The sequence below is a fragment of the Hypanus sabinus genome, chromosome 24 (assembly GCF_030144855.1).
Source record: "Hypanus sabinus isolate sHypSab1 chromosome 24, sHypSab1.hap1, whole genome shotgun sequence".
NCBI classification, from domain to species: Eukaryota; Metazoa; Chordata; class Chondrichthyes; order Myliobatiformes; family Dasyatidae; genus Hypanus; species Hypanus sabinus.
Genome location: NC_082729.1, coordinates 36,538,988 through 36,564,076, shown reverse-complemented (window position 1 = coordinate 36,564,076; position 25,089 = coordinate 36,538,988). Strand labels below are relative to the sequence as shown.

At 46.5% G+C, this 25,089-nt stretch overlaps 1 protein-coding gene across 8 annotated transcripts in view; it reads right to left on the bottom strand.

Moving 5' to 3' along the window:
- huwe1 (HECT, UBA and WWE domain containing E3 ubiquitin protein ligase 1) overlaps positions 1-25,089 on the bottom strand; it is a 276,367-nt gene that overhangs the window by 122,586 nt on the left and 128,692 nt on the right. For all 8 annotated transcript variants that reach the window (XM_059949617.1, XM_059949621.1, XM_059949618.1 and 5 more), the window contains 8 exons: positions 19,181-19,372; positions 15,959-16,175; positions 12,871-12,993; positions 12,429-12,663; positions 9,227-9,460; positions 5,064-5,192; positions 1,728-1,823; positions 336-605 (listed from right to left, as the gene is read on the bottom strand). In XM_059949617.1, coding sequence (XP_059805600.1) covers positions 336-605; positions 1,728-1,823; positions 5,064-5,192; positions 9,227-9,460; positions 12,429-12,663; positions 12,871-12,993; positions 15,959-16,175; positions 19,181-19,372 — 1,496 coding nt within the window. The remainder of the gene's footprint in view (positions 1-335; positions 606-1,727; positions 1,824-5,063; positions 5,193-9,226; positions 9,461-12,428; positions 12,664-12,870; positions 12,994-15,958; positions 16,176-19,180; positions 19,373-25,089) is intronic.

Here is a 25,089-nt window from a genome sequence, read left to right as displayed (position 1 = left end):
TGGACTGTGGAACCATTTGCTGGCTCATGACTGCCATCGGGGACAAGATACAGGAGCCTGAAGGCTCAAATTCAATGCTTTAGTCGAAGCATTTTCCTCTCTGCCATCAAATTTTTGAACCAGCCATGAACAATACCCTGTTTTTCCTCTCTTGCAATATTACACCATTTTTGTAATTTATGGTAATTTTTCTTCTGCCATAAAACTTCAGTGATAATAAAGCTGATACTGAGGACTTGTGTATGGAAAGAATTTGCCTGCAATAACTTTTCACTGCATCTTGGTACACGTGTAAATAATAGTTACTTTGAAAATTGGTGAACAGAGACACTCACCTGCTCCACAACCTGCTTCAGGATCAGGTCCCTGTAGTCAGCTCCGTTGCGCTTGACGGCAGTCATGATCAGATCACAGACGCGGTACACTGTGTCCGGCAGCTCATCCAGCAGGTGGAAGCAGCCGGGCAGCATCTTCTCTGTGAATGCATTGAGCTCGTCTGGCTCTAGGGGCTCAGCGTCCTGGTACCGCTCCAGGCTCTTCACCTCCTCCTCCTCTTGCTTCTCACGGGCCTTGCGCTCCTCCTCCTCCTTGCGACGGGCTGCTTCCTGGGGCAGAAGGGGAGAGAAGTGAGGACTGGGCGCACTGGACAAGTCAGGCGGGTCAGTTCACACAGGAGGAATTGAGACCCAAGGAGGTCACATACAACTACGCCCAAGTGTAAGTATCACCGACACAACAGTACCCACATCAGATCTGAAAGGGTCACAATACAGGTCGTGTCAGAGTTGTTGGATTGGGCTGTAAGCATTGTTACTTTTCTTGTAGTTTAACTTTCTTTTGCTTGTTTTGTGTTTTTATATAATCACTTTATATAAACAGCAAGTTGCCCATTTTGTAATTGCCTCTATTTTTCTGAAAACTTTTTGGTTTTAGTGGCAGGTGTAATATTATTTGAATGGAGCTATCTCATTAGTTAATGTTATCTGTTGTAATTTCAATACAATCAGTACTCTGGTACAAGAGGACCAGACCACCTTTGTTTACAATTTTTTACTTGGACTCTCTTCCCCTTGGACCCGCCTGATTCTAAGTTATAGTCATTTGTGATGTATTACACTAAAATGCTGCCACTAAACAGCCTGCCAGTGACAAGTAACAAATGATCTCTTTCCTGGAGAAAGTGGACTTCAGCAATCCTTTGCACCTCATGACACCTCAAGGCAGGAGAATGGAGGAGAGAAGGATAATACATCAACTATGAATGAATGGTGCAGCAGATTCAACAGGCTGAATGGCCTAATTCTGCTCCATTGTCTGATGGGATCAATGAAAGGTGGGTGGGTGGTGCCTCAGATTGGTATGAATGTCACCATTAGAATTAGAATCAGTTTATTACTGGCACATGTACTAAGGTATAGTGGAAAATTTGTCTTGCAGACTGTTCATACTCAACACATTCAGGTAACGTGAGGTCTCTGGGCACATAAGTAGGAAGGCCATGCAGCAAGGCAGCTCAGCAGTCACAGTCATACTTTACATCACCAGAGTCCTGCGTTCAGTTGCTGCTGCTTTGATGAGTTTGTACATTGGCCCTGAGACACGTGGGTTCCCTCCCATATTACAGACGAGCAAGTCAGTATATGGACATGATTCAGCAGCGTAGGCTCGTTTGGGCATTACTGTTTAACATCTCTAAATTAAAATAAATATGTTTCATGCTAAATTACCTCTGGTGATTCTGTACTCTGGTCCATTGGAATATCCTGACCCAGCGACATGGCTATTGCCCTCATCATCTGGTCCTCCTCAGACATGCTCAGCTCCTGTGCACAAGTGAAAATAGCTATTAGACATGAAAAGTATGATACCCCTTTAACTTGTAATCTGCACAAGAATTAATAGCTCTAAATTCCTGAGCTTGAAGGCTTGTATCCTGCTGTTATCAGACTCTAGAACAGACTTCTTGTGTAAGATGGACTCCTGGCCTCACAATCTACTTTGAGATGACCCTGCATTTTATTGTTTACCTGTACTGAGCTCTTTTTGGTAGCTTCTTACACTTCATTCTGCATCATCATTGTTTTCCACCTCAATACCCAAGATACAAGAAGCTGCGGAGAGGTGCAGCCTGATCAGCCCGATCTATATGAACAGTATGCAAGACATGCTTTGAACTCTATCTCAGTACAAGTGACAATAATAAACCAATTCCAAGAATGGTTCCTCAGTATGATAAAATGGACCCAACCTCACAATCTACCTCATTATGACCCTGCATTTTATCATTTACCTACACGGCACTTTATTTGACAACTTTTACGCTTTATTCAGCATTGTTATTCTAGCTCAATGAACTGAGTACTAATTAGATCTGTATGAACATTATCGTGTAACGTCTAACAATAGTAAACAAAAATCATTAACGTCACAGGTGACCCTGTCCAAGGACCAGCACATGGACGCAATTGAAAGGAAGGTGAAGGTGCACTAGCATCACGAGGAGGTCAAGGTGGCTCAACATGTATCCAAACATGCTAACACTTATCTGCAGACATACTGTTGAAAATATTCCAATTAGATGCATCATATAACTCGCCAGCACAGGAGCACAAGCAGCTGCAAAGAGTACTGGACTCTGCCCGAAATACAAAGCGCACCCCTCCTCACTACGGGAGGTGCTGTCTCAAGGCGGCAATATCCATAAACCTGCAGCAGTATCACAGGCACGGAGCATCATTCAGAGAAAACAAATGAACATAATTTATACACGATTTTTAATGAGAAACAACACAATTAGAACCAAAATACAAAATCTCTTTTGGAATAAGTGGTCATAGCATTGCTAAACTACCTCCACAGCTTTCATTAAGCAGGTGATACAGAAGTCCAACCACCAGATTCTGGAACAGCCACTTACCTTCCCTTCTAATCATTGCCTCGTTACAACAATACTTTGCACTACAATGGACTTCTATCGTAATTGTGTTCAGCACAGTATATCACGGCACATCTTTCCCCACCATCCTCAATATCTACAGGAGATGATAGGGAAAGATCCCCAGCATCTAGGCGATGCCATCTTTTCGCAGCTATCATCAGACAGGAGATTCAGAAGCCTGAAGTCCCACATGACCAGGATCAGGAACAGCTCCCTCCCTTCAAACATTTGGTTCTTAACCCAACCAGCAAAACCCTTCTCTCTACCTCAGTAACACAGCACTGTGCCCACTTGACACTACAATGGTCTTTGCAGTTTGGATCTATATAAAAACTGTGTATAACTTATGTTGATTTCTTGTCCTTGAGTGTTGCTTTATGATGCTCTGTGCCTGTGATGGTGCTGCAAGCTTTTCATTGCACCTGGGCATACCTGTACTCATGCATGTGACAATAAATGATACAGTCATCTGTTATTCGCATCCTCTCTTCTCCAGGTGCTAACTAAAGAAGAAATAAGTCAAGTGGAGCAAGCTGAAGCTGGAGAATGTCAAGAGATTTGCTTTATTTGTCATACGTACATGGAAACATACAGTGATATGGGTTGTTTGGTGTCAATGACTAATACAGTTTGAAGATGTGCTGGAGGCAGCTTGACACTAACATAGCCACTAAACCTAACCAGTACACCTTCGGAATGTGAGAGAAAAACTGATCACCCGGAGGAATTCCACATAGTCAGTGAGAACTTACAAACTTCTGGCCGACAATGGAGAGAATTCAACCCCAGTCACTGGCTACGTCACTGCCTGGTATAGGGGAGGTGGTGGGGGCAATGCACAGCATTGAAAGAAGCTGCCAAAAGCTGTGAACTCAGCCCGTCCATCATGGCTACTAGCCTCCCCAGCATCCAGCATCCTTAAAATGAGGCCATCCATCATCAAGGACGTGTTCGTCTCACTGCCACCATCAGGAAGGAGGTGCAGGAGCCTCAACACGCACACTCAATGATTCAGGAAAGGTTTCTTCCCCTCTGCCATCTGATTTCTGAATGGACATTGAACCCACGATCACTACTTTCCCCCACCCCACTCTTTTTGTGCTACTTACTGGCGTCAGAAAGTGAAGCTGGAAACATAAATGCCAGTCGTGAGGCAACTCTACATCGGACCTAACCTCCCGTTGGATTGGGCTGTATAATTGTTATTTTTCTAGCTTAACAAATCTATGCTTGTTTGTGTGTGTAATTGTTCAGCAACTTTTTTTGTAGTTACAGCTCCCTCTGTATTTTTCTGGAAACTTCCTGGTTTCAGTGCAAGATGTCACATCAATCTGGCTATTCAATAGGAACTTCAATGGGATTTCCTGTTATCACTGGTCTGGTGCAAGTACAGAACATGATTGTTTACTCTTTTCCTCTGCTCTTCTTTGTTCTCTCTCCAGTTCTCTCCTCATCCTTCTTCGTCCTTCATCTTCTTTGTTCTTGTAACAGTTAATAAACCGAATCATTAGTAACAAGTTTTATGCCTCATTCTTAACTTCTGAAGGGCTTTGAATCAGGGTCGAACACGACCTTGCATCTTACTGTCTGTCTGCACTAGTTTTCCATGTAACAGTAAAACACTTTCCTCTGCACTCTATTATTGTTTTCCGTTGTACTACCTCAATGTGCTGGTGTAATGAATTGATCTGTATGAACGGTCTGCAAGACAGACTTTTTCGCAGTACCTCAGTACATGTGACAATAATAAATCAATTTATCCTCCCCAGAAGCTGCAGGACCCGCTGAGTTCCTCCAGATTTCCAGCATCTCTCACGTCTCCATACTTATATTCGCACATTTTCATTGGCTAAGTGGAATCCCAAGCCTTATGCAGTGCAGAATCAGGCCATACAGCTCATCACCAGCATGCTGACCACTGCTTTCTTTCCCCCCACTCTTTCCTGCTTTTCTCCGTCCCTGGCTTCTTATCATATTTCTTTCACTGTTCTTGTAACACTCAATAAAATGATTGTAAGCAACAAGTTTTAAACCTCATTCTTAATTTCTAAAGAACTATTGGATTGCAGAAGCCTCCAGACACAAAAGATAAGTAGGTTTAAAAGGGAAAAAAGTTAACACTTGCCCTCACGCGGACAGTGCCACTCAGGAGTGGGGGAGGGTGTGTCAGCAGGTACTCTGTTGCCTGCTCCATGCTGCTGGTGTTCAGCAGGGCCTCCATAGCATGCTCCCGTGTGAAGCCCATGTCCATCAGCTGAAAAACAAAAACAAGACCACAGTTCAGTTGAGAGCTTTTCCAACACATACAGAGAAGACAGTGCCTTACTTCTGATATGGTCTGGGCATGAATTTAATTATGACCTACCTAACAAGTGGCAAGGGGTGGTCATTGGCTCAATCACCCAGCAAGAACAAGGCTAATTATTTACCTTAATCATCATCATTATGTGCCATGTCTAATGACGTGGATGACCATGCTCTCACAACCATGACCGTTCTTGGCAAACTTTTCTGCAGAAGTGGCTTGCCATTGCCTTATTCTGGGCAGTGTCTTTACAAGACGGGTGACCCCAGGCATTATCAATACTCTTTAGAGATTGTCTGCCTGGTGTCAGCAGTCACATAACCAGGACCTGTGATCTGCCCAGCTGCTCATAGACCATCCACCGCCTGCTCCCATGGCTTCACATGACCCTGATCGAGGGGGGACTAAGCAGGTGCTACACCTTACTCCTCCTCTGGTAAAGACATACCTCCACCTTGTCATCCAGTACTAACCCCATATCCACCGATTCTCTTAATATCTTACCTCAAATTCATTCTTCTGAACTTTAGAATATTGCCCTCACAGGAGAGATCCCCACTCCACTGTAAAACAATGGTTGGCTGAATAATATTTGTGCTTATGGGTTACGCCGTAGCAAGCATATGTTGGTGTGCGCCAAAATGCTAGTCGGCTGTCGGGTTTCTATGCCACTGTGTTCAGTTTCTTTGTGAGGACGAGGACAAGGAAATGCATTTCAAACATTTTCCCATGTCGGCAGGTAGATTTGACGATTTGGTTCATCTATTTTGCATCAGTGTACAGACGTGGTGGAGAAGAAGCAACCGGAAATGCAGTGCTACCAAGCGGGCCAAACACAGTTGTGGTCTGCATCACCGCAACATGTGAGTCACTTTTTTGGGGAGGTGCATATCACCCTACAGTGTACATATGACACAGAAGTATACGTCAAGCTTAACTCATTATCCTTTAAATTTTACACTACTTTGTAAGTTTTTGCCTTTGTTCTGTGTTGCTGAGTGAGTTAGGGCTTTTTGTTTTGGAGTGAAAGAGGATGCAAGCTGACTTGATAAGATTATCTGAGGCACAGATCAAGTAGAAAGCCAGCACACTTCTCCTGCGGTAGCCATAGATAACAACAAAAAAAGGTATAGGTGGGATGTCAGAGTGATGGGTAGAGACAGATACATTAGGGACATTTAAGAAACTCACAAGCATAAGGATTATAGAAAAATGGAGATCTCTATTAGATGAAAGGATTAGATGGAATAACCAGACCCAGGACTGTCACAGTAAGAGAAGAGACAAAATTTATCTTTGTATCACAGAAACAGCTCTTTCAGTCCACCTTATCCATACCAAAACAAGACAGTCTTCCCGAGCTGATTCCACTTGCCTGTGTTTGACATATCCCTCAACCTGGTCACTTGTAGGAAGCATGTGGAAGCTTCAGAGAAGGTGCAGAGGACATTGATCAGGATGCTGCCTGGATTAGAAAGCATGTCCTATGAGGAGAAGTTGAGCGAGCTGGGGATTTTCTTTTTAGTGACAAGGAGGATGAGAGGTGACTTGAGAGTTTTACAATAAGAGGCATGGATCAGAATGGACAGCCAGGGACCTTTTCCCAGGGCGGAAATAGCTAATATGAGAGGGTGCGCTCTTAAGGCAATTGAAGGAAAATACTGGTGGAGGTGTGGTAGATGCCAACAGTAGCAATTTTCTTTTTATACAGAGCAATGGACATGCAGAACGCCCTGCCAAGGTTGGTGGTAAGGAAGGTAAATTAAAAACACCTAAGAGGCACTGAGATAGGCACATGCATGAAAGAAAAACAGGGCTATGTAGGAGGGAAGTCTTAAATTAAAACGTCAGCTCAACCTTGTGGGCTAAAGGGACTGTATAAAGCTTAACTGAAATGACAAATTTCACATCATATAAGTCAGGGTCAATAGTTCTGATTGATTTAATTCCATGAGAGTTGGGAACATTATTGCAGGAATGGTCAAATCCTTGTGCAATAAAGGCCAACCATTATCTCATATTCGGGATCTTTATTTTCTATGTAACCCTACCACTTTCCCCAGTTAGGTTCCAGCCTGTATCTCATTCCTTGGTAGATGTTATTCTGTTTTCAAACCATTGAACCCAACCTGTAACCCACTCCCAGGGATCTGTTATTTTATATATATATATATATATAAAAACCCTTAATCAGTTCCCAGCCTACCTTGGGGATTTATTATTCTATATAAAGATGTCCCAAACCCTGTTAGATCGCAGCCTGTAACCCACTCTGGGGTTTCTGTTATTCTATATATAAACCCCTGAACCAGTTCCCAGCCTGTAACCCACTCCCAGGATCTGTTATTCTATATAGAGGCACTAGTGATCTGTTATTCTACATATAAACTCTGTAACCTCTGGACTAGATTTTAGTCTGTAACATGTCAATTACTTTCCCAGTTGCCTGGTGTACCTGTGGGCTCCAATCGAACCACCTCAGCTTGGTTAGTCACTCTCAATACCCCCTGCCTCAGGACTTCAAATTTTAGCAACATAATAAACTGAACTAAGGACAGTCCAACAGTGCAGGAACAAACCCTTTGGTCCACTGTGCCTGTGCTGGAACATGATGTGGAATTAAACACAATCCCTCCTGCCTGCACATGGCCAGGATGCCTCAATTTCTAGCTAGCAGCCATTATTGTGCCTATACCCACCACTTCCACACAGCACCACATTCCAGGCACCCACCACTGTGTAAAAAAGTAAACATACCCTATACATTGCAGGAATCTTTTCCTCCCTCTATCCTGGGGAGAGGGGAAAAAAGAGGACTCCACTACTCCAGAGGTAATAACCCAGCCGTCCATGTAGCCAAAACTCTCTAAATCCAGGAAGTATCCCGGCCCATTCCAGGCACCACCACTGTGAAAAAAGCAAACTTCCCCTCATCTTTAAACTTTCCTCCCTCACCTTAGACCAGGGGTTCCCAACTCGAGGTCCACAGACCTCTCTATTAATGGTATTGATCCATGGCATAAAAAAAGTTTCAAAACCCCTGCCTTAGACGTATCCCCTGGTATCTGACATTTCTATATTAGGAAAAAAATCACCTTCCCTATTTACGCCTCTCATTATTTTACAAACTGTATCAGGCCAGCCCTTCTCTGCCTTCAACAAGCTTGAGAAAACAACCCAAGTTTGTCCAAACACTCCTTACAGCTCATACTGTCTAATCCAGGCAGCATCCTGGTGAACCCTCTCCAAAGCCCCCACATCCTTCCTGTAATGGAGAGACCTGAACTGAATACAATGCGCCAGCTGTGGCAACATATTCCAGGCTCAGCCATTCTCTGTGTGAAAAGACTTTCCGCAAACATCCCCTTTGAACTTGCCCCTCTCAGCAGCACGAAAACAGGCAACACTGCATTGACCAATATTGACCAAGGAGGCCAAGTCATTATTTAAAGGGAAGGTTGATAGGATCTTGACTAGTAACGGCACAAAAAGTTACAGGAAGAAGGCAGGAGAATACAATCATAAGACATAGGACCAGAATTAGGCCATTTGGACCATTAACTCTGTTCTGCCATCCATCATGGATAATTTATTATTCAACCCATGCTCATTTGACTCCCTTACTAAGGGACACGTTTCTTCTGAAGCTATGCCTTCTGGTCCTAGCCGCCCCCCCCCCCCCCCCACTAAAGGAAATATCCTCTCCACTTCCACTCTGTCTAGTTCTTCCAGTATTCAAAAAGTTTCAATGAGATCCCCACTCAGGCCTGGAGATAAACACACCTCATGGGTTAAATCTTTCATTCCTGGGCTTATTCTCATGACCATCTCCAGAGATTTGCAAGAGAGTTATAAATCAGCCATGACAGAATGGCCTAATTCCGACTCTTTATGGTCTTATGTAAACCTGCTAAATGGCTAGCTCCAGCTCCGAACACTTCTAATCCCCGGCAGACTCGGCCATACATCCCCCCGTCACGTACCTGCTGAAGCTGTTGTTGGTTGACTTGGGGCTCCCGCCTGGGCGCCGACCCCTCCTCCTGGGGACCCTCCTCCTCTGTCCGGCTCCCTTCCTTCTCCTTGGAGAGCCGCTCGCGGATAACCGGCTCGCCCCTCAGGATGTGGCACAAAATGGCCAGCATTGACTCAGCCATGCGGCCACCGTACACCTTCAGAGGTTTTCGGTCCCACAGGTTCTTGATGCAGTTGAAGGCTGCCTGAGGATCATGGAAGTGGAAAACTTAAGCCATTAGGGAGGACAGACATCAACTTAAGGCTAATCTATCAGTGTCCTTGCCTGGGAGAAGACAATCATCTGATCTTACTGAGCTGGGAAAATCCTCTGCTACATTCACGCATTTCTGGAAAATTCATCTGACACCTTCCCTAAATCTACCTGATCATCAACAAATCTACAGTTAGCACTGTTTCAACAATCAGATTCCTGGGTATCTTTACTTCACAGGATCTTACATAGGAGAACCACATCTCCTTCATTAACAGAAAGGCCCAGCAGAGGATGCACTTCTTGCAGCAGTTAATAAAGACCCATTTTCCCCAGAACATACTGGTGTTATTCTACACTGCCATCATAGCATCAACCATTACTGTCTGGTTTTGGGCAGCACTTCCTCACGATATACGAGAACTACAGCAAACTGTCAGGTCATCCGAAAAAGTCATTGTCTCCATCACTGTACTACCCGTATGTGTCTGGGATAAAATGGCCAGGAAAAATCATTGCAAGCACTACCCACCCTGGAAACTCCCTTTTCTAAAAGCTCCCTTCTGGAAAGTGCTATAGAACAAAGGCTTCACACCATCTTAAAAGTTTCTTCCCATAGGCACTTAAACTGATCAACCATTCTAGATATCCCCACCCCCCGCACCATCTATTACCTCAGTTAAGGAACTGCACTGGAATTACTTTAAACCAACTTTTTATAATGTTGCTTACACTGTAAATACATGCTGGTATTTATGTGTATTTACTTCATAAGCATACTTTAACCCCTAACTTTTCTTAAATATATTTCATTATCTTTATAATTTTATCTTATTATCTTGTTGTATGTCATGCCCTGACCAACACACCACAGCAAACCCCCTAACACGTGTAACTGCATATGGCAAATAAAGTTGATCCTTGGTGCGTAAGTATTTGAATAACAATATGGTAAACTGGACCAGCAGATTGTTGAATGAAACCAAAAAGGGGGTGTATTGGACAATGAGGAAGAATATCAAAGCTTGCACTGGGATCTTGCCCAGCTGGAAAAATGGGCTGAGAAATAACAGACAAGTATGAGGTGTTGCACTTTGGGAAGACAAGCCAGGGTAGGACTTTCACAGTGGAGCACTGGGAAGCATGGTAGAACAAAGATCCGGGAATACAGATCCATAATTCCTTGAAAGTGATAACATAAGTAGATAGGCTCATTAAAAGTGCACTTGGCACACTGGCCTTCATTAATCAGAATAGTGAGTACAGGAGATGAGATGCTATACTGAAATTGTACAAGACATAGGTGAGGTCAAATTTGGAAAATTGTTTGCAGTTCTGTTCACTGAAGCAATACAGAGAAAGTTAACAATGGGCTTGATTACCTGGTTATAGAGAAGGCTGAATAGATTAGGACCTGATTCGCTGGAGCATAAAAAATTGAGGGGAAATTTGATAGAGGTGTACAAAATTATGAGGGTAAAAGTTGAAATATTTAAGGGGAACATGAGGGGGAATTCTTTACTCAGAGGATGGTGCGAGTATGGAACAAGCTGCCAGCCAAACTGGAAGCTGCTGGTTCATTTCCAACATTTAAGAGAAGTTTGGATAAGTGCATGGAGTGGAGGCAGAATAACACTTCAACACGAACTACACTGGCAGAAGTGCCTGTTTCTCTGCACTAGAACCCCTCAATAATCATCCCAGTGGTGAAAGCACGACAGACTGAGAAGTCTGCTGTCGCCACCACCATCATCATCATCATGCGCCCTGTCGTCGGAAAGGGTGACTACAGTCTCATGACTATCATTGTTCTAGGTAAATTTTTCTACAGAAGTGGTTTGCCATCGCTTTCTTCTGGGCAGTGTCTTTACAAGACGGGTGACCCAAGCCATTATCAATACTCTTCAGAGATCGTCTGCCTGGCATCAGTGGTCACATAATCAGGACTTGCGATCCACACCAGCTGCTCATTAAACCACCCACCACCTGCTGCCGTGGCTTCATGTGACCCTGATTTTGGGGGGGGGAGAGAGCTAAGCAGGTGCCACACCTTGCCAAGGGCAACCTGCAGAATAGAGGAGGGAAGGAGCACCTTACACCTCCTTTAGCAGAGATGTATCTCCACCCTGCTGCTATGCGGAAGGCTTGAGGTGAAGAGGGAAAATTTAAGGGGAATCTGAGAGGTCATACTCGTATGGTGTATACTCAGAATGAACTGACAGGTGGCAGTGTTTAAAAGTTATCTGGATAAGAAAATGTGGAAGGTTATAGGCACGGTCAGCAGAGACAAGGTGGGTCATAAGGGCCACTTCTATGATTATCTGATACGGGAGCACAATAAGATAGCATAGCTTCAAAATTGGAGTTTAATTACCACTGCAATGCATCGGTATCCTCCCACATTCCAACAGCACACAGATTAGTAAGGGCTTGTGAATTGTGGGCATACTATGTTGGCCCTGGATGCATGGCAAAGCTTGCGGGTTGTGTTGAGCACATATGGGCTGTGTTGCTTGTTGATGTAAACAATGCACTTACTTCACTTTATGTTTTACTGTACATGTGACCAAAAAAAGCTAATGCCCATCTCGGGTAAAGTCAATTATCAGGGACCCCCACCACCCAGACCATGTTCTCTTCTCAATGCTTCCATCAGATACACAAGGTACAGGAGCCTCAAACGGTCACCACCAGGTTCAGGAGCAGTTACCCCTCAACCGTCAGGATCTTGAACCAAAGGGGATAACTTCACTCAACTTCACTTTCCCATCACTGAAATGTTCCCATAACCTATGGACTCACTTTCAAGGGCTCTTTATATCATGTTCTGAATATTGATTATTTATTTTTTATTATTATATTTCAAGGTTGTATATGGTGATATCTGTACTTTGGTTCTTTAATGTTTATCGTTATAGAATCAATCTAGACTCAGCACCCAATCACAGATGTGAACCTACCTTCTGGGTAACCACCAGGAACCTCAGTGCACTGAACTGAGCGAAGTTTTGGCCTCCAGGTGGTTTGGCAGGCAGGGAGTGGGGGGACTCCAGGACAGTTGTTGGATTCACCATCTTCTCCACAAGCATCAGCCAAGCATCAAGGAACTCGCCCGTGCCGTCCGGCAGATCCGTATGCTCCAGGCCTTCAGTGACTGGCACTTTACCCCCCATGGACAGGGCCCAATTAAAGGTCCTGATGGAACAGAGTCAAGAATGTACAAGGGGGGAGGGGGTGGGTTGAAACCAGACAAGGAAATTAATTAACAGAAATACCACGTTACTCTCAGATATTGCAAGTCAGTTCCCATGAAGTACAAAACAACTGAGATCCACAAATCCAGAGGGTGACACATGACAAACAATGTTGGCACTTGCCAACTTTCTGAGCAGAAGTACTCACTCAAACAGGGCATCATGTCCTCCAGAGCACAGGAACTTCTGCAGCATCAAATGATAGGGGTACTTCCTCTCGTCAAACAGCATGGGCGAGGTGAATCCCACCGAGCAAATGAAGAAGGTCAGCCTGACCAGAAAAGAAAAACCACATGAACCTCAGGGGTCAGTCGGTCACTGGTCAGCAATGCCAGCATTTAACATCCATCCCCAAATGCTAATGATCTAAAGTATTTAAGTGTCACCATACACTGTATAAGTACATAATCCCCTCAAAGTGGCAACATGGGTAGATGGGACAGTGAAAAAGGGATTTGGCACAATTGCTTTCATTGGTCAGACCGCTGAGTACAAGAGCTCGGATGTCATGGTGCATCTTTACAAGATACTGATCAGACCACAACTGGAGCTTTATGTTCAGTTCTGATTGCCTAGTTATAAGAAGAATGTCATTAAGCTAGAAAGAGTGCAGAAATGATTCAAAAGGGTGTTAATGGAGGACTATTTCCTCAGGCATAGGAGGTGGTGGTGGTGGTGGGGGGGGGTTACGTTATAGAGCATGGTTCCCAACCTGTTGCATCCCATGGACCAATACCATTAAGCAAGGGGTCCATGGACCCCAGGTTGGGAAGCCCTGTTATGGAGGTTACAAATATCATGAAGGACAAACCCAGAGTTGGATTGAAAAGAATAGATTTAAGGTGGTGGTGATGGTGGTGGTGGGGGAATTCCACTTATTTATTTTTGAACAGGGCACCTGAGAGGGAAACTTTTTCAGTGTGTTGCAGACATGGAATAAAATGCTTGAAAAAGTGGTAGAGGTAGGTACAATTACATTTTTTAAAATATCTAAACAGGGACATGGATAGGAAATGCTTAGGAGGATATGGGCCAAGTGCAGGAAAATGGGATTAGCTCAAATAGGCAACTTGGCCAGAATTGACTAGTTGGGTCAAATGGTCTGATTCTGTGCTTCACAACATTGACTCTACACTGACTGACTCTACTGGCATGTCTGGAGACATGCATATTGAAGATACCAAAGTAACCCGTAACAAAATGTTGGAGGAACTCAGCAGATTTGACAGCATCCATGGAGAGGAATAAACAGTCAAAGTTTTGGGCCAACACCTTTCATCAGGACTCAGTCATGGCCCAAATTGTCCCCTCATAGATGCTGTCTGACATGCTGAGTTCCTGCAGTATTTTGCATACATTGCTCAAGATTTCCAGAATCTGCAAAATCTGTGTTCACAAGTGCAAAGAGGTTCAGAGGTTTAGAGAGGAATGGTCCCCCTCACCTGGTTTCACCCATCTCCTTCCACTCCCCCTACACCGTCTTCTGGCTTCTACCCCTTCCTCTCCAGTCCCCAGAAACATCGACTACTTATTGCTCTCCATAGATGCTGCCTGGCCTGCTGAGTACCTCCAGCATTTTTGTGTGATACTCAGGATTTCTAGCATCTGCAGAATCTCTTGAGGTTATTAAGGTGCCATACTTCTTCCACTGAAGGAAGTCAGGTGGATCAAACGGTTCTTTATTCCCTCCACCCCCCCTCATATTTTTTGTTAACCCAATGTTGAGCTTAGTTATTTGAGGCCCCGGGAGCCACAGTGGCACCTTTCCACCATCTCAAACTTGTCGCCTAGACTGGAAGGCTTTAAAGATATGTGGCCTTGCCAACAGTGGAGGTGACTGAAGGGCACAGGTTTTTGAGGCAAACAAAGCATTTCACTGTATGTTTTGATATATTTGTGACACATAAGTGAATCAGATCTTATAGAGGTTTATCAAATCATGTAGATGTACATCAACTGGATAGTCACAGTAGGTGTGGGGAGTCTAGCTTCATTCCATTTATTGATTTACTTATTCAGAGAGACTGCATGGTAAAAGGCCCTTCCAATTCAACAAGCCACTGACGTCCAATTACACCCACCTGACTAAGGACAGGTACATCTTTGGAATGTGGTGGGAGGAAGCCAGAACACCCTGTGGAAACCTACACAGTTGAGTGGGGGGGAGAGAGGGCTGGGCTCTTAGACGTGGTGGGAATTGATCCTGACTGCTGGTGCTGTAAAGCATCTATGCTAGCTGCTACGCTACCGTGATTAAGGATGAACAGCTTTTTACTGGCCTCCCTGGCCGATACAGTACTGAACAGCACCGTTCCCTCGAAGCTTTGGGTGCACGGCTGTGCAGTAAATGAAATGTTCCTACACACATAGCCTTTGTTGCTGCACAGCTGAAGTTCACAAAGTAAAAGGTGTGCTTGCATCTATAGGTTCTGATGTCGATAATTTGTCTATTATTCAATTCATTTAAAGTCTGTGTAAGCACTTGGATAAGAGATTTCCTGAAGATGAGTTCTGAGAATGGCAAGCTTTTGACCCTGTTGCTATAGCAAATGCAGCCAATTTTGAATTTGTACAAGAGAATATTCAGCTACAATTATGAACTACGAAGTAAGTATTGCCTCAAAAATATCACAGTATTGCAATTTCAAATTTATCCTTTCAGAGAAAATCTAGCCTGATTCAATTAAGACATTCATTGATATGTTGAACTACATGCTTGGAAACGAAGAATTTAAAGAATTGACAATTCTTGTTGATGTCGTTGGGAACATTTCAGGCTCTAAGTACTGACTGCGAATATTGATTCTGCCTTATGAATTCAATCAAATAGAAATCCAGAAGTGGAACATTCAGATGATCTAATGCAGATTATGACACTGTTCATCTGGATGTGAAATTAATCTGGATAGTGTTTTTAGACAATGGATTTGTAATAAAGATATACGAGTTTATGAAATGTGAAAGGTTTTCTTTGTGGTACTGGATTTAATTGTACCCTTCAATTAATAAATAAAATTAAAAGTATACAATTCTAAAATTTTCATTCTAAGTAGTCATAGTGTGCATATTATTGAAAAAATATTTTAGGTCTTCAGACCATGTAAAAATTTCCTGCTCAGATCAATGGTTGGTCCATGTAGCTGAAAGTGGGAATGTTGCTGAACAAGCTTCCTTATTCACACTTCAAACCAACTTAACTTCACATTGTAAAGCAAACTCCAACTACAAAGACGTACCTGAATCGGGGGGTTGGCGTGTAAGGTGGTGGCTGCCACGACAATCCTTTTGTTAGCAGCTTAGTGAGAGCAGACGCAGTCCCCCGTGCTGCGGGTGTGGGCGCCGTCGTCGTGCTGGCAGGGTGATGACTCCGCCTCTGCCGCACGGGCGATCCGACGCACAGCTTCACCAACAAACCAAAAAGCTCAGCCAGAGCCCTGCCGAGCCTCGAGGACGCTGGATTGACGAGGCAGGAGAGAGCCATTAAGTGTGGGGGTTGGGGGAGAAAGCACGATTAAGTGAAGCAAACTGCTTTAGATATACAACATTAAAAATAAATGGCCTGAAGAGGGAGCTGCTGGCATCTGGTGCTATGAATGGTAAGTGATAAGTAAACACAATCAAAAGTTTCATCACTGATGTACGTCGCAAAATTTCTTGTTTTGCGGCAGCTGTACCGTGCAATACATAAAACTATAAATTGCAATTTAAAAAATAATTTTATAAAAATTTTTGTGCGTGTGTATAAAAAATTAAATGAAAAACATAGCATAAAATGACAGCAAAAATAGTGAGGCCATGTTCCTGGGTTGGTTCATAATCCGCTCAGAAATCAGGAAAAGAAGCTATTCCTATAAAAGTTGAGGAACAAAGTTCCTGCTCCTGCTTGCTTCCCTGTTTCCAGGAAGGTGTGAACAGCAGCTCAGGGACAACCCTGATTACTCAGACCAGACAGTTTGCACACAACATGTCCAACAACCGTGTGAGAGGAAGACATGAAAAGGGAGAAAACATCGCGGGGCGGGGAAGGTCAAATACATTAAGTCTCGTTACCCATGAGATATAGGTAAAAATCCCATGGATAACAAAAATGCAGGTACACTACAATTAAAAACTAGAAGGCATTAGTTTAAGATGAGAGGGATAAGGTTCAACATGGTTTCCTGAAAGAGGAGATGACGACACTGGAGAGGCTGCATTTGAAGTACTGTGCTCAGTTTTGGTCTTCCAAGACTGTACGAAATATTTAAAAGGACGATGTGAGGGAACAAGGATCTGAGTTAAAGGAAGTGATTGGACAGGCAAGGACTTTATTCAATTGGGTGTAGAGAACAGGCTATCTTACAGAGTATATAAAAGCAGGAGGGGAATGGTGAAGGTGGTATTTGGTATCTAGGCTTTCATCTGTCAGGGCATGGCCTATGGAAGTAGGGGAGGTCATGGTGTGACTGCACAAGATGTTGGTAAGACCACATTGGGAATACGATATATAGGAAAGGTGACTGAACTCGAAAGACTGCAGGATAAGATTTACAAGGGTGTCACCAGCACTTAGGGAAGAGAGTATAGGGAGAGGTTATACAGGCATGGACAGTATTCCCTGGAATACAATCTTACAGAGGTATGTCAAATCATGAGGGGCAAGGATAGGGTGACCATTCAGTCTTTTTCCCCCATGGTTGACGAATCAAGATCTATAGAGCGCAGGTTTAAAGTGGGAAGCAGATTTAATTAAGATCTTGAAGGAAATTTTTATGAATGCACAGGATGATATGTATGTGGAATGAGCTGCCAGTGGCTGAGGCAGCTACAGTAACAACTTTTAATAGACAGCTGTACAGATTTGGTAGGTTATTGGCTAAACATGGGCAAATGGGATTCACTTGTGTCACGTATTCGCGGAGCAAGAACAACGATGGAGTCATTTGAATCACATTAGTAACAGTACACGGAGGGCAACTCACAGTGTGGGAGCAGTGAGATGAAAATAGGCATCCAAAAGAGAGAGTGAGTCCTCGACATGTCAGGGGTTCAATCGATTCACTGTGTGATTAATCGACTGCATGCATATTTGACGTCCTCTCACAATCTATCCGATACGGTTCAATGTGAATGGGCACCTAGGTCAGTGTGGAGCAGTTGGGCCAAATGGCCTGCTTCCAAATTCTATGACCCTTAAGGCTGCCAGCAACAATATCAAAGGTGCAACTGGAGAGGGTGGGTTGGAACCTCTCTATTATGGAAAAGCTAGGCCTATTTTCCCTAGAGCGGAAGGAGGCTAAAAGGGAATGTGACTGAGGTATATACAATTATGATCGGCATAATTTGGTAGACTACAGGAACTGTTTCCCCTTAGAATTGTAGGTTTAGAGTCAAGGGAGGCATTTTTCACTAAGAGTGGTGAGGACCTGCAAGGCCTGAGAAAGTGGTGGTAGTCCCAGACAGGATTTAAGTGTTAAGACAAGCACTCGAATGGCCTCAGCTAGAAGAATGCTGGCCAAGTGCTAAAAGACGGGATCAATACAACAGTTGCTTTGCGAAGGCACCTGGGAGTCCTCATGAAGGATTCTCTAAATGTTAACTTGCAGGTTGAATCAGTGGTAAGGAAGGCAAATGCAACATTAGCATTCATTTCAAGGGGGCTAGAATATAAACAAGGATGCAATGCTGAGTCTTTACAGGGCACTGGCCACACCGCACTTGAAGTATTGTGAGCAGTGTTTGGCCCCTATCTAGGAAAAGATGTGCTGCGTTGGAGAGGGTCTAGAGGAGGGCTCAGAGCCTGTACTTATTGGAAATACAGATCAACAATTCCCTGAAAATGGCATCACAAGTAGGTAGAATCGAAAGAGAGAGATTCTGGCACAGTGGTTTTCATGAATCAAAGAATTAAATACAGGAGTTACAATGTTATGTTGAAGTTGCACAAGACAGGACTAATAGGGAGTATTATGTGTAGTCCTAGTCACCTACCAACAGGAAAAATGTCAATAAGGATGATGCCAGGATTTGAGAACCCGAGTAATTCGAAAGATTGAATAGGTCAGAACTTTATTCCTTGGAGCATAGCAAAATGAGGAAAGATTTGATAGAGGTCATCAAAATTATAAGGGGTATAGATAGGGTAAATGCAAACAGCTATTGAGGTTGGTTTGTATTCAGCTAAGGTTGGGTGAGACAACAAGTAGAGGTCATGGGTTAAGGGTGAAAGGGGAACCTCTTCATTTAGAGGGTGATGAGTGTGTGGAATGATGTGCCAACATAAGTGGTGGATGTGGGTTTAATTTCAGAATTTAAGAGAAGCTTGGACAGTACATGATTGGGAGGGGTATAGAGGGCTATGGTCCAGCTGTATGTTAATGTGACTATGCAGAATAATAGCTCAGCATGGTTTAAAAGGCCCATTTCTGTGCTTTACTGTTCTATGACTATGAAGTGGCTTCACCAGCCCATCAGCTCACCTGAGAGCAAGGGCTTGATCTGCTTAATCCGTGCAGCCATGGCTGGGGTGATCTTGGACTTGCCCTTGGCATCGGACGTGCTGGGCTCATCAGTTTCCATCGGGGCTAGGGTGTCCCCATCCAGGCTTATCCCCTCCAGCAGGCCCTGCGCTGACGTCTCCACACCACTACCTGTTGCCTCCATCTCAGCTTCTGAGAGACCATTAACAAAGGGCAGAAGAAATAAATGAGTTGGAGGGTTAAAAAATGCTGTGTCAAAGAGTATCTGTATCCTTCCAGCACTTTCACCCTCCCGATTGTCTTAAAATGACAACTAAGCAAAAGCAGCTTTATTTCACAGTCTATCTTCTCCTATCAGATTCCATCACCTTCAACCCTTTGTCTCCTCCCAGCTTCTCACATCACTCCCACTCTCCTGCTCCCTCAGCTGTCAGTCTATCATTACCCTCTCACCCAGATCCACCAATCACCCGTTTCCCTCTGAAGCTGCTCATCCAGTGAGCTCCTCCTGCATTTTGTGTGTTGCTCCACATTTCCAGTTTCTGCAGTCTCTCATGTTTTCAAATACATACCAATCACCCAGCTTCTATCCTACATCAAGACCATAGAAAACAACAGGCTCTTCAGCCCACAATGTTGAGCCAATCTCTTAACCTACTCCGTTCAAACTAACCCTTCCCTACCACATCACCCTCCATTTTTCTATGCAGCACTCTGTAAAATAAAAAAAAACTACCTCTGACATCCCCTATATATTTTCCTCCAATCACCTTAAAACTTATACCCCTTGAATTAGCCATGTCCATCCTGGGAAAAAGTCTCTGGCTGCCCACTCGATCTATGCCTTTCATTATCTTGTACACTTCCATCAAGTCACTCCTTATGATTCTCTCCAAAGAGAAAAGCCTTAGCTCACTTGAAGAATCCTCAAAAGACATGCTCTCTAATTCAGGCAGTATCCTGGTAAATCTCTCTAAAGCTACCACATCTTTCCTATAACTAGGTAACCAGAACCGAGCACAACATTCCAAGTGTGGTCTAACCAGGGATTTATAGAGCTGCAACATTACCTCACAGCTCTTGAATTCAATCCCGACTATTGAAGGCCTTCTTAACAAACTTGTACGGCAACTATTTAAGTGATCATGGATACGGACTCTCAAGATTCCTCTGTTACTCCACACTGCCAATAACCCTATATTCTATCTTCAAATTTCACCTTCCAAAGTGAATCAGGAGCCACTTCTCAGCCCAGTTCTGCATCATATCAATGACCTGTTATAATCCCCAACAACCTTGCAGATCAACCACCACTCTATCAACCTTCAGGTTATCAACCCACCCTTGCACTTCCTCACCCGTCATTTATAAAATTCACACACAAAAAAAATCACGAGACCTAGAACAGATCGCTACAGAACATTGCAGCTCACCAAGCTCCAAGCAGAATACGCTCCATCAAAAACCACACAGAACAGAGCGGTGCAATTCTACACTGCCAGGAGAGCATCAGCTATTACTGTCTGGTTTAGTGCAGCACCCTCTCACAGTAGATGAAAACTACAGCAAACTGTCAGGCAGACTAACTACAGTCTACCATCACTGCAGGACTTGTGTGTGTCCAGGACTAAGAAGCAGGCAGGAAAAATCATTGTAGACACTACCCACCCGACAAACTGCCTTTTCCAAAAGCCCGCTTCTGTAAAGCGCCAGAGCATTATCTCAACAATAACTTCACACTGTGGCATCCCATTTCCTGGCACATCCGAACCGGCTCACAATTAGATAGCCTACGGGGGTTTGGAAGCACAGAGCTTTGGAGCCTCTGCGCCACGGGGGGCAGCTTGAGGGAGGCTTAAAAGTGAGGCTGAGGATTTTGAATAAATTTTTTTCCTTCGACTGCAGTTACCGACTCCGTGTCGTAATTTTAGCGCTGCGTGTAGCACACCGCTACAATTGGTGACCCCGACGGTCCAAACGATTTTTGGACCAGAAATGACCGACGCCGCCTCTGTTCATGCGGTTTCGTTGAAACTGCTGGGTTTCTGGACACAGTGGCCAAACCTATGGTTCCAGCAAGCCGAAGCCCAATTCCACGTTCGCCAGATCACCTCAGAAGACACCTGCTACTACTACGTGGTGAGCTCCCTCGACCAGGACACAGCAGCCCAGGTCGCGGAGTTCGTACAGTCGCCCCCGGCAGACGGCAAGTACACGGAATTCAAAGCCCTGCTCCTCAGGACTTTCGGACTCTCATGGCGCAAGCGGGCTGCCCGTTTACTGCACCTGGATGGCTTGGGCGACAGACCTCCATTGGCTTTAATGAATGAGATGTTGTCTCTAGCTGACGGACACACACCCTGCCTCATGTTTGAGCAGGCGTTCCTGAAGCAGCTGCCCGAGGACATACGCCTGCTGCTGTCCGACGCGGATTTCAGTGACCCCCGGAAGGTGGCAGCCCGGGCGGACTTGCTGTGGAACGCCAAAAAGGTGAGCGGGGCTTCCATCGCACAGATCTCCCAGCCACGCTCCCAGCAGCAAACCAGTTCAGGCCCGGCCGCAGAGCCCGCCAACCCCCGGCCCAAGGAACATTGGTGCTTCTACCACCAGCGGTGGGGCGCAGAAGCCTGTCCTGCAAGTTCCCGGGAAACGCCAGGGCCAGCCGCCGCTGATGGCTACAGCGGCTGGCCATCGGGATAGCCTCCTGTATGTGTGGGATAGAAGGTCGGGACGCCGGTTTTTGGTCGATACTGGTGCCGATATCAGCGTTTTACCTCCGACGAGTTACGACACCCGCAGAAGGGCACCGGGTCCCCCCCGAGGGCCGTGAATGGCAGCACAGTAAGGACCTATGGCTCCCGTCAGGTGCAGCTACAGTTCGGCTCCAGCCAGTTCACATGGGACTTTACACTGGCCACCGTAGCCCAACCGCTTCTGGGTGCGAATTTTTTGCGGGCTCACAGCCTACTGGTTGACCTGCCCAGGAAGAGACTGGTACACGCCGAGACCTTTCAGACGTTCTCCCTGGGTGCAGCCCGGTTGCCAGCCCCTCACCTCGGCTCCATCACGCTGTCCGACAACGACTTCACCAGGGTCCTGGCGGATTTCCCATCGGTTCTGGCACCGCAGTTCACAGCGGCCATGCCCCGACACGGCGTACAGCACCACATCCCGACCCAGGGACCACCCCTCCACGCCCACGCTCGGCGGCTTCCCCCGGACAAGCTCCGACTGGCGAAGGAGGAGTTCCAGAGGATGGAGGAATTGGGGATCATCCGGCGGTCCGACAGCCCATGGGCCTCCCCCCTGCACATGGTGCCCAAAGCGACGGGAGGCTGGAGACTGTGCGGCGACTACCGCAGGCTGAATGAGGCTACCACACCGGACCGCTACCCTGTGCCGCACATTCAGGACTTTGCAGCAAACCTGCGCGGCGCACGGATCTTCTCCAAGGTAGACCTTGTCTGAGGGTACCATCAAATCCCGATGCATCCTGATGACGTCCCCAAAACGGCTCTCATCACCCCGTTTGGCCTTTTCGAGTTCCTCTGCATGCCGTTCGGCCTGAAGAATGCCGCACAGACGTTCCAGCGGTTAATGGACGCGACCTGGACTTCGCTTTCATCTATTTGGACGACATCCTCATAGCCAGCAGCAGTCGTCAGGAGCATCTGTCCCACCTCCGTCAACTCTGCGCCCGACTGTGAGTACGGTCTTACAATCAACCCCGCCAAATGCCAGTTCAGACTCGATACCATTGACTTCCTGGGCCACAGGATTACTAAAGACGGGGCAACCCCTCTGCCCGCTAAGGTAGATGCGGTCCGCCACTTCCCCCGACCCACCACGATCAAAGGCCTTCAGGAATTCGTAGGTATGGTCAATTTCTACCACCGCTTCCTCCCTTCAGCTGCCCGGATCATGTGCCCCCTGTTCGCCCTGATGTCAGGTCCGAGCAAGGACATTACCTGGGACGAGGAGTCTGCTGCCGCTTTCGTTCAAACGAAGGAAGCTTTGGCGAACGCCGCAATGCTAGTACATCCCAGAATGGACGCCCCTACCGCCCTCACAGTGGACGCATCTAACACGGCAGTCGGTGGGGTGCTGGAGCAACTCATCGCAGGTCGCTGGCAACCCCTGGCGTTTTTCAGCAAACACCTGCGGCCACCCGAGCTCAAGTACAGTGCTTTCGACCGGGAACTGTTGGCGCTCTACCTGGCAATCCGGCATTTCAGGTACTTCCTAGAAGGTCGGCCCTTCACCGCATTCACGGACCACAAACCGCTTACCTTTGCGTTTCTGAAAGCGTCCGACCCCTGGTCGTCCCGCCAGCAACGCCACCAGTCCTACATCTCTGATTACACGACGGATGTCCGGCACGTCTCGGGTAAGGACAATGCCGTGGCGGATGCGCTCTCTCGCCCTACCGTTCATGCCCTTTCCCAAGGGGTAGACTTTGAGGCACTGGCAGAGGCGCAGCAGGCGGATGAGGAGATTCCGAGTTACAGAACCGCAGTCTCCGGTTTGCAGCTCCAGGACCTCCCCGTAGGCCCGGGTGAGAGGACCCTACTCTGTGACGTCGCCACCGGCCAGCCCAGTCCCGTCGTCCCAACAGCCTGGCAGCGCCGTGTTTTCGACTCCATTCATAACTTGGCGCATCCCTCCATCCGGACAACTGTCCGGATGGTTTCCAGCAGGTTCGTTTGGCACAGACTCCGCAAACAGTTCAGTGAATGGGCCAAAACGTGCATGCACTGCCAAACGGCCAAGGTGCAGCGGCACACCAAAGCCCCACCGCAGCAGTTCCATCCCACCCACCGGCGTTTCGACCACATTCATGTGGATATCGTGGGTCCCCTGCCAGTGTCGTGCGGAGCGCGGCACCTCCTGACTATCGTGGACTGGTTCACAAGATGGCCAGAGGCGGTCCCGCTCACCGACACCACCTCCGAATCTTGCACCCGAGCCCTGATCACCACCTGGATATCTCGCTTTGGTGTACCGGCCCACATTACCTCCGACAGAGGCGCCCAGTTCACCTCCAGCCTGTGGTCAGCTATGGCCAGCCTTTTGGGGACTCAGCTGCACCTCACAACTGCCTACCACCCACAGTCACAGGGCTAGTGGAGCGTTTCCACCGTCACCTGAAGTCGGCCCTCATGGCCCGCCTGCGAGGAGCCAACTGGGCGGACAAGCTTCCCTGGGTCCTACTCGGCTCGTCGGCTGAGTTGGTATACGGCGCGCCCCTGGTCATCCCTGGGGAGTTCCTACCAACCCCACGGGGGCAAGAGGAAGATCCCGCAGCAGTCCTGGGCAGGCTACGCGAGAAGCTCAGTAACCTGGCCCCCATACCCACTTTACAGCACGGGCGGAACCCGACCTGCGTACCCAAAGACCTGCAGAACTGTAAGTTTGTGTTTGTATGAAGGGGCGGGCATCGGCCACCGCTGCAGCGGCCATACGAGGGGCCGTTTATGGTGCTCCGGAACAACCGGTCCACGTTCGTGCTGGACGTTGGGGGGAAAGAGGAAGTTTTCACGGTGGACCGCCTCAAACCGGCCCATGTGGACCTGGCACAACTGGCCGAGTTTCCGGCACCTCGGCGCAGAGGCCGACCTCCCAAGCAGGTTCTGGCCCAGACTGTGGACATTGGGGGGTGTATCGCCGGTTCTGGGGGGGGGTTATGTGGCGACCCATTTCCTGGCACATCCGAACCGGCTCACAATTAGATAGCCTACGGGGTTTGCGAGCACAGAGCTTTGGAGCCTCTGCGCCACGGGAGGCAGGTTGAGGGAGGCTTAAAAGTGAGGCTGAGGATTTCGAATAAAATTTTTTCCTTCGACTGCAGTTACCGACTCCGTGTCGTAATTTTAGCGCTGCGTGTAGCACACCGCTACAACACCATCTTT